Source organism: Oryzias latipes, chromosome 7 (genome assembly GCF_053564925.1).
Source record: "Oryzias latipes strain Hd-rR chromosome 7, Olatipes_Hd-rR_3.1".
Classification (NCBI taxonomy): Eukaryota; Metazoa; Chordata; class Actinopteri; order Beloniformes; family Adrianichthyidae; genus Oryzias; species Oryzias latipes.
The window spans coordinates 1,232,787-1,243,306 of NC_136243.1; the positions used below are offsets into that span (position 1 = coordinate 1,232,787).

Genomic DNA, 10,520 nt, shown 5'->3' on the forward strand with positions numbered 1-10,520 from the left:
CAGTCATAAAATTAGCTTGACAGGTGGATGGATGGATGATCAGGAGTTTCAACTGCAAAATCTCCCAGAGCCATATCCAAACAAATAAAGAGCTTTGAAAGAAGAATCAAGAGTGAGAGCTGGGAAAATCAGGCAGTGGGTGATGATTGACAGGTGAGCAACTGAACCTTAACAGGTGTGGAGCAGGAAGCTAACAAAGCCGCAGAAAGGTCTTTCTGCTTTCTTGGGGGCAGAAATTCTCTCTCTATGTGAACTAGTCATTTGTTTATTTGTTCTTTGAAACCCAAACCATTGACCCCCCTCCCCAGTTTCCTTGAGGACTAGCAGGTTATAGAATCAGATCAAGACCTCTGAACCTGTAAGCAAAATGCCTTCATCAGTGACTTCTATCCAGTCCAACAACATGCTGCTCTCCTATCCAGATCTATACCAGTGGGACTGTGTGCCCACCTGACCCAGGTATTTACTGGATTAGTGAACTGCAGAAATGAATCTAGCTTAGGATCTGAAAAACGCTATAGACCAGAGACCTTTATACGGTGCTGTTGGAGATTTCTGGTTTCAACATTTTTCTGATCCTGAACTAGGTTGTTGCTTTGCATCCTCAATGTGATTTATCTCTGCAGCACACTAATCCAGCCTGCCCAGACCATCCCCCACCACCCAGCCACACAGAAACTTGTGTCCAGGACTGAGACAAGCCATTTTAAGAAAAGGCTGGTAGCAACACTGCAGGAGCAAGACACCTGAACAATCCTGTCATCCCCATAAACCTCAATCACCATCTCAGCAAGTCACTGCTCACCAAAACAGTACAAAAAGCCATCACTTTTTGTCTGAGCAAATCACAGTCACGTGAGCAGGACTAATGTTTGTCAGCGATTTTTCAGTTTCTCTACTGATAAGGTCACTTTCTGTGTGAATGGAGGCACGAGAATCTATCCAGGTTGTTGTTTTTCTCTCCTGACTTTCACTAAGACCTGACTAACTTTGTGTTTATTGTGTTTATTATACGATCCTCATTAATTTGTGTGTTGCCTTTCTCTGGTAATACAATCAGTGGATGCTCTGTGAAAACCAAAAAAAGTTCTTGCCTAAACCACAGGCCAGAGGCTGCAAGCGTGCTGGTTTGAGCAGATGACACAGATGTTTTCACAGCAAACTGAAGCAGCTGCAGGCAAACACATTACCAAACCAACCGCATTGAACCAAAAACTGCATTCAAGAAAAAGCTGCAATGCTCATGCCAAACTGCTGTTTCCCTGGTAATTTCTTGAGTTTGACCAAGGATGCAGCTCCATACTGGACACCAAGTCAAAAAAGAAAAACTATGCCTGAGTCACATGGACCTGTACAGGGGTTGACACATACGTGTGTGGCAGGTTCTTGGGTTGTACCGGCCCGTAAAAGGTTGCAGAGAGGAGGGGCTGCATCTTCAGAGGAAGACAGGTGTGTCTTGTTGGCTCATGTGTTGTGCGTGTGGTAAGTGTATTATGAAATGTTTGCAGGAATATTGTCAGTTACACACACTTACGAGACAGGAGGGATGCTGTTGAATGGTTTCCTTTATGCAACACTCCAATCGTTAGTAAGGTGGACTTACTGACTACAAAAAATGCTGCACCAACAGGGTGTGCACGTGATACTTAGGTGATCCTAAGATGGCTGTAGGATTGTCCACACAACCTGCATTCTGATTGTACTCATTTCCAACAGCCAGGCTGCGCGTAAGGATTATGCAAGGAGCATACACCTTTTTTGAAAAAAAGCAAAGTCTGTACGACACCCCTGCGTCTCACCTACTGCCCCCTTACTTATCCTTACATGTTCAATACAACCAGTCGCCCACAGCATGCCCGTAGAAAAAATGTGCATAAACATTTTTGCCTTACGAGTGGTGACGATCTCATCTTATCTGATCCGGCAACATTTTGGGATACGAGTATCTTTGATCCATAAAGTCGGATCAGGGGATTTGGTTATCCTGATCACTTTGATCCTGATCCAAGGTTTGAAAATGCCGAGCCGTACGAGTGGCTACATCTTGATAGTTTCCTTTATGTAGGAAACTAGATAAGATGATTACTGGTAAATAGAATTGCAATTCCTTTAAAGAAACAGTTTGACTGCTGTAAGCTATGCTATTTTGAAGGATTTTGCAGCTGTTGCTATTAACCCTTGTGCTATCCTAGGCACTTTAACATTGGGAGTTGGGTCATCTAGACCCACTAGACAGTGCTCTGAACCTGAGGTTCTTTTTCTGCATGACACCATACTGTTACTCACAAATGTTAACTTCTGACCTCTGTCTGGCTTCCACTCCTCTTTTCCATAAGTGCATTGTTTGACTAATATGTTTTTTTCTTCGGTAGTTTCCACAACTCTGCATGTCTCCCTTCTTCTTAAAAATGGGCACCAGTACATTTCTCCATTCATCAGGCATTCTCTCATTTACCAGTCAGAAACGCCACTGCCAGCTCTAATAAATTCTTCTCCCTCTCTTCCTGTTCAAGGTCAACACAATAGTGGTTGCACTCAGCAATTACCAGCATGTTAAAAAAATTTAATGGGAAATGCAAACCCCATACATAACCAAGAAGAAAACCCCAATGATAGATGAAGTAAAAGACATCCCAAAAAATGATTTTGACATGCATGACATTGTACATCACACAGGTCTCATCATCCTCTCCCATTCCCACACACATGGTGCAAAAAAGAAGAGCTATCTATTAAATGTAGCTTTCTTTTTTTCCCGGAAGTGGTTCCTCTTCTGTCTCCTGGCTGGGCGTTTTCCTCTTGGCAAAGAAACTTTCCAAAGACGTTTGTTTTTTTCTCATTTTGCTAGCTCCTGGGTTTTATTTTAGCGGTAACCTATCACGTGACCGAGAAAAGCACCTTGGCCTGCGTCTAGAGCAGGGGTGGTGAACAGGTTTGACACCAAGAGACGAGTGAGAGTCAAACACCACACACTGACCTGCCAATACGTACACACAAACCGTATTATTTTCCATAAAACACTCCACTCCTCACAACACAACAGCAAGTATTGTACTTGTGTTTGTTTCAAGTTTTATTTCAGTTGAGTGTGGCATAAAATAATTTTAAAATCAGTAAAATAAAAAAATAAAGAAATTCTTCAAGATTTTTTTATTAATAGTTTTATGATAGATCTTTGTCATGAAAATCAATTTATAGATGACGTGCTAATGAAAGCTGAAATGCCTCAACTTGTGCACCGCAAACGCAGGGACACGAGTATTGACCTGCTTCTTACTAGCTTAGCTTTGCATTTACTTGAACTCTACCGTCAGTACCCAAACATCATTCTCCTGCTCATAGCCACCTCACTAATGGTTTTACACCCAAGATTCCCCACTTCCCATGAGTCTTAGGGGCTGAAGGCGGGGCTACCCCCCCGCTCGCCACACTATTCACACAGGCATGCTCAGTCAGGTGTCTTTGCACTTTGAAAAGCTTCAACTTGTTAAAAAAGGAGACAATTTTTGTCAGATCAGGAAGAGTTTTTCATTTCCTCCGGGATACGTTTTGATCTTTTTTCTGCCATGAACTATTTCACTGCTTCCAAAAGATCATAATAATAAACATAGTGACTTGCATTCCGTTCAGTAAAAAATTAAGAATCTTCCCATTCTTCCAGAAACGTCATGTTTCTCTTTATACTCTGAATTTCGCCATTTTGAATATGAGGGTAACAGTCTGCACAAACATAAAATGTTTAGTAAATGTTTCCGGTATTGGGCGTAACCCACGCAAATGACTGGAGCAAAACACTCACACTCCAGGCAATCTTTTAATTATTTATTTTTAATACCCTCTGATGGATTTGAGAGTTGAATAAAAGTGAATTACCTATAAAATGAGGCTCAGTAAGTCGAAATTATGGTCGCGACACATCCAAGTCAAATCCATCGACCGACTTCGCACGATATCAAAGAGGAATAAGCAAACTAAAGAGTAGCTTGAATCACCCCTTTCCAACACTGATGCTTGCATACGTTAATACGCCCAGAAACAGCATAACAGCATGGCTGTGAATTCTGCCCCCTGAACAGCCCCCTGACTCACAGTGAGGAACTTTATACCCATAATTCCCCACTTCTCATGAGTCTTAGGGGCTGAAGGTGGGGCTAACCCCCGGATCGCCACAATATGATGAGACGCAAAGAGCCGCGTGCAGCTCGAGAGCCACCCCTGGTCTAGGGTAACAGACGGATGTAACAGAGAATCGGGCAATTTTTCAAAATAAAACATATTTCAGATTCCTAAATAAATAAGACGGAAGTAATGTAAGTTATTTATTATTTCTCTGCGGCCCAGTACCAAATGACCCACAGACCGGTACTGGTCCACGGCCCGGGGGTTGGGTCCCACTGCTCTAGAGGACTTCATGATTCCCTCTGCTGAGGATCTGGATGAAGATGCGGATTTCATCTCCCAGCACGACCTGGTCCCTGCCCATACTATTGAGGATTTGACGAAAAGGCTGATTTCTCCACAGAATTCTAAGTAAGGGTTAATTGCTGACGAAGTGTGCGTTATTACTTTTCAACGCACGGCGTGGAAGCCTAAACCCACCTCCACTTTGCGTCGGACGTTGGCTTCCGCGAAGTGCGTTAAAAAGTAATAACACACTTCGTCGGGCATTAACCCGCTCATACCATGGTCACTTACAAAAGCAATAAATATTAACCAGTTATTTGTCCTTAATTCTTGTTTTTCTTCCAATTTGGATCGCTTTTGTCACATAAAGTGGACTAATTGTTACATGATGCAGTGCATCATGTAACAATTAGTCCGCGTCGCGTCGCACCACCGCTGCAGTCAAGACTCGGCGATATATATATGCTGATCTTTCCCATGGGTTGAATAAAGCATCAGTTCAGAGAGAAAGTTCACCTCTTATCGCTTGTTTTTGTCCAAATGATGAAGCAAAAAGGTTGTTTTAAAGAAGCCGGCGCAGTGATACAAAACTTTTAAGGTAGGTGACCGGAACTTCTTTTTTCACCGTGCGGTTATCAGGTTTTAACGCACACCCAGCAGCCAATCAGAATCGAGTATTCTACCGGACCATGGTATAATTTATTTTAATCCAGTTTTCACACTCATGATTAGATGCACTCACACAGTAATAATAATAGAAAGAGATTTTACCAACGGTATTTCTAACTTCAAAGCCAAAAATGCAAATGTTTTGCAGGTCGATTGTGAAAAAATAACAGAAGCATTGAATCTTGATTTGACATAGATAGCTACACCGCCTCCTTTTTTTGGCCTGTCAGTGTGATAAACATTGTACTCAGAAATGTTAATATCTTCATTATTAATAGATTTAGTTAACCAAGTTTCAGAAATTCTAACAACAACCAAGTCCATCTTTGGTAGGCTGCGCACATTCAGATAAACATAGTTGACACCAAACAATGATTTGAAATCAGAGGGAGTCTGGGAATATTGCAGCTCAGGGCCAGGATGTGGCTGCACATTTCCTGACAAAAGCAGAAGTTAGATCATCAGCGTTCTCCTTTTCACATTTGATTTTACCTCAATGCTTCAACATGGCAAAGTAAGACAGAGCCCTCCACTGAGTGAACAAGTGACATCATTATTCAGAGCTGAATAATGATGTCACACTGAAGCTTAAGCAGGTCTCTGGGCAAAGCAGGCATCAAGTTTATATCAGAATCCTACTGAGTCAGTGACTGTTCTGAACTCAGAAAAGCTACAGAGCATGTGCACAGGTAGCAAAAACCTTTCAGAGCAAGGTGATTTTCAGTTCTCCTGCTAGAGGCCCAGAAACAACTGCTCATCCCAAGATCCCAAAAGGCCGATAGGCCCATAACTAAATTAAGTGATGCCATCATCCACAAATGTAAACACTTATCAAAAGTGAAGAGCACAGACCTCAGAATGAAAACAAACTTCACAGGAGCAAAGTGCAGGCTCCGGCCTGTTAGCTCATCATGCAGCATCAGGTTAAATCCTGTTAGCTCTAGGAGGATGCAGTTGTCAAATTCCAACAGCATTCATAGATCCACATGTATACAATCCATAAAATATGGACAGTCAGGTTTAAATAGATATAAAGATGAGATAAAAAAAAAATCTTTTTAAAAACACCAAAAACACAGACAGACACTTAACAGACAAAAGAACATGCTGCCATCTTGGATTCCAAAAGCCTGTGCCACCATAGCTAATAGCATAATAATAATAATAAGGTCAGATAATAGCATATCTGACCTAATGGGTAGATGCGGGCTGTCTGTGGCTGAATAATGGCAAACCTGTACTGGGCATGAGGGTGGTCTGCAGATAATTTTAACCCTTGTGCTATCCTAGGCACTTTAACATTGGGAGTTGGGTCATCTAGACCCACTAGACAGTGCTCTGAACCTTTTTGTTAAATTATTTGTGATCTTCACTGGTGTCCATGGATTACATGAAATCTTTCCACCTTTATCCACCTTTGTCATGGTAGGGAGAACACGTCAATGGAAGGGGGGGGGGGGGGTTCATAGGATAGCACAAGGGATAAAATTGTAGACAACCCAATGAACCCGTAAGGCGAATATGTTCATGTACGTTTTTTTCTTCAGGCCTGCTGTTGGTGTCAAGTTGTAGTGAACATTTAAGCAACACGTGAGGGTAAGTAAGGGGGAGTAAGAGTGTCGTACTGGTTTTTTTATTTTTTTAACCCACCAAATCCTGCATTCTGTGCAATGAGCCCATTGGCAAAATAATGGTACGTCCTATAAACCTGCAGCACTCGTATAGGTCAACCCTCCCCCTCACCCCCGTACAGATGCATGTGTTCAACAGAAAGAAGGTCAAGTAGACTTCCGACCTCACACTTAAAGATTCCCTGAACTTAGCTCTCCCTTTGTCCTTCTCTTCTGTCGTGTTGGAACTCTGCAATATCCATCAGAAGTAGAAAGACACCGTTTATCTGAGCTCTGATCCACAGTCGGAAGGCAGAGCAGATTAACTCTCTGGCACAGCAACACTCCATAACATGTGACGTAATACAACCTAATCATGAGGTTTGTTGAAGCCATCTTAAACCAGAAGGCAGCAGATTCTGGTCTTTCGGTTGTCTTTATGGGTGTTTTGAGCACCCATAAAGACAACCAAGGGAAGGGTGATGGGTTGTGTTTTTACTCAGGATTATCAAAAGAGAGACACTTCCACATCAGAGTGAAGGTGAAGTGACAATGTGAAAACGTTTGATTAGATGAAGCTTCAGGCTCTAAGTTTACAGTCCTAAAATTACAGAATATAAAAAACGGTTCTCTTTCTGTTCCTGATCTTTGTTGACTTTTAGGATATGAGGGCCATGACTTTTAGACTGCAGTGCTGCCAAACTTTAAAAGTCTGAGTAGAGACTCAGCTCTGAGAATCAAGAACAGGCTTCTCTCACCCAAAGAGTCCTCAGTCCTTGTTAGCTCCTGGGAGGCAAGTTGGCAGTCCGTGCACACCTCACATATTACTAAATGCAACAAAACATGAAAGCTCTGAACTGGCAGCTCCTCTTGAGGATGGGGCTCCTGCAGTCCAGTCAGAAGGAATCAAAGAGAGGAGGCACGGCACTGTGCCTCCTGAGAGCCTGAAGGAACGTTCTTCCTGTCTTCAGCCACAGCTTTGCCAACAAAGTTAGCGGATGAACAGTGTGACATGCACATTTTCCACTGGGAACAAAAACCCACTGCCATGAATGTGCACATGATGCCAGAGACCAACTAACACCACACTAAACTGGAACTTTGCAGCCAGAGACTAACAAACATTAAATCTACTTCGCAAACAGCTGCACTTCATCCAATAACCCCTCCTTTAATAAAGAGTTAAAGATATTCAACTACAGAACAAAGTCGCATTTGTATTCAGGATCCGATTTAGGTTTTATTCAAGTATAAGTTACAGTTCAAGTTTCTAGTTTTTATTCAGGTTCAGGTTTTGGTTCAGGCTCAGAACATAAACATGGTAAAAAGGGTGATTATAATAAAGCCGGCAGACTGAACCTGAGCTAGGGCGGTTTTATTGACTGAAAGAAGCCTGTGGGGAGAAGAGGGCGAGGTTATCTGAATTGCACATTTTGTGTTCAAAGACAATTTAAAGTGCTACACAGAAAATGTTAGAAGAAATGATTAAAAGAACTAGTAAAAAGCGTGCCAATCTGACAGTCTGGGTCTCAGACTCACTTGGAAACCACAAAGGCCACAGCAGCTCAGGTGAAGGTGAGCTCACATATCTCCCAAAAGCTGCTAATCTCATGAACTACCATAACATTCAGACTCCTTCATCTACACATCAGAAACACAGTCACATGTCAGACCTGAGTGTCTGCATGTTGCCACATTCAGATTCCAGCCACAATCATTTCTACTTTGATCTTCTTCATCTACTTGACTCTGTAGTTTGATATGAGAGACGGACAGACTTCTCCCGATTCTCCTTTAACTCTCAGCAGGGCATTCCTCTGAGTTCTGGAATGTAAACTGTCAAAATCAGGTTTGAAATCATTTCAGTTATGGAGTCCAAAATTTCAATTAACTGTGCTGGGGAGCCAGGCTCAGACTGAAGATGAGCAAAAATGCTTCATTTGAAGGGACTGACTGAGTGTTTCAGATATGAGGTTAGATCACTGGTCCAGTCCTGGCCAATCATCACTCCTCATTACATGCAGCTTCTCAGCAACGGAACACTGGGTCCAGGTGATCAGGAGCAGGAATGTCAGCGGACCAGAAAGACACTGGAACTAAGGCAGGTTTGGTCATGAACGGCCACATATCTGCATAACATTTGGGTTTGCTGGGGAAGGCAGACAGGAGGTTTCTATGATGACCGCAGAAAAACCAAACAGCCAATCACCCCTGCAGAACCTCAAGCAGGATTTCAAACTAAACCAGGAGCGCAGGTCCAACATAAACCTGTGACAGCGGAACGGGTCCACACGCTGCAAGCACACGCATGCACGCAGGCGCACAGATGACATGATTAGAGCACACTCCGCTGATGAAGTCGACTTAGGCTGTGGGTCATGAATGCCATGATTTCGTATAAATACAGCTTAAAATGTGGAAGTGACTTTATGGCACTCCTCACGAGGAATCCCAGCTGGCTGCGCCTGCGTGGAGCCTCTAACCCTCTGAACTGAACTTTACTGAAACTACGCTCTTACTTTTGCGGCTCTCCTCAAACATGTCCGCTGCTGTCAGTGCCGCTGACGCACGATCATCCCGCTCCTCTTCTTCCTCCTGGTCAATTCACCGCATGTCACTAGGACATGCACGGCTCACAGTGCACGGCTCTCCATTGCAGCTGCCTATTAGTTATCGGGTCCATCGATAAGCGGATCAATCATCTTCATCCACGGCAGAAAGCATCAAGAAGAACCGTCAGAGATCCATCCACTGCTCTGACCTGAACACTGTGCCAGACAGCCTCTCTCTCCCTCCCTCCTCTCTCTCTTCCTCTCCCAATTGGGGATTAGACTGAAAATGATGGAGCGCGTGCATGAGTGTGTACGTGTAACTCGGACAGACTCTGTGCTGGCAGGTTGAGGAGATTTAAAGAAACAGGCAGAAAATAAATCCAAAAAGAGAAAGTTTGAGTCATGGAGATAAACTGATGGTGATACCATGATTAACATAAGTGCTCCTTTTTGTTTTTGTATGTGCGTCGTATGTGCGTAATTGCAGATTCGAACAGCACTACAAAATGCTGAACGGACTATACAGTGCACTATGTAGTGAGTAGTAAAGGAATAGCCTCAGCCTTAGCTAGCTGTTAAGATCAGTGGATAAGTAAACAGCTATTTGTATTTTTCTCTAGTGGGAATCGTGGGTTTGTGTCCAGGGCAGACACAGCTGATTTTTTGTGCCAACTTTTTCTGTTGCTGACTTTCAGCAAAAGACAATCAAAAGGATTGTTTTGATTATGTCAGGAGCTGTTGGTGGAGGACCCAAAATGTAGGAGACCAGGCATGAAAATTAAACATTTAATAAACAAAATGAAAAAGACAAAACCCACAGAGCAACAAAAAGGTGACACAACAGAGCAGATGACTGATAAGGATGAACTGAAAACCAGACACTTATAAGGCATCATTTTGCTTGCATATTGGATCCTAATGATGAAAAGTTCTCACCACTTGCAGCAGCTGCCTGCTTTGTCAATACAAATGAAACTTTTGTATATGTAACTAGTGACAATATTCAAAAACTGCTCAATACGGCAGAGGAGTGGAAGGTGCAATCAACACACTCAGAACAGGAGGAGGGATCTGAAGATCATGTAGATGAAAGCAGGGGGGAACCAGAAGTAGCACCAAGCTCATCGAAGAAGCCAGCCTTCAGGTTTCTCTCCAAGTTCCCCTCAACATCTAAAAAGAGGTTCTCAACAAATGACATATGGCAGCAACTATGAAGCATAAAGAGGAGCTTAAACAGCCCATCAGTTATGACACAGGAATAGAGTTTTGGCTGGAAAAAGGTGAC

At 42.9% G+C, this 10,520-nt stretch overlaps 1 protein-coding gene across 3 annotated transcripts in view; it reads right to left on the reverse strand.

Moving 5' to 3' along the window:
• cacna1fb (calcium channel, voltage-dependent, L type, alpha 1F subunit) overlaps nt 1–9,505 on the reverse strand; it is a 91,425-nt gene extending 81,920 nt beyond the window's left edge. For all 3 annotated transcript variants that reach the window (XM_078949995.1, XM_023957110.2, XM_023957109.2), the window contains exon 1: nt 9,203–9,505. In XM_078949995.1, coding sequence (XP_078806121.1) covers nt 9,203–9,224 — 22 coding nt within the window. In that variant the 5' untranslated portion in view covers nt 9,225–9,505. The remainder of the gene's footprint in view (nt 1–9,202) is intronic.
• Between the last annotated feature and the right edge of the window lie 1,015 nt (nt 9,506–10,520).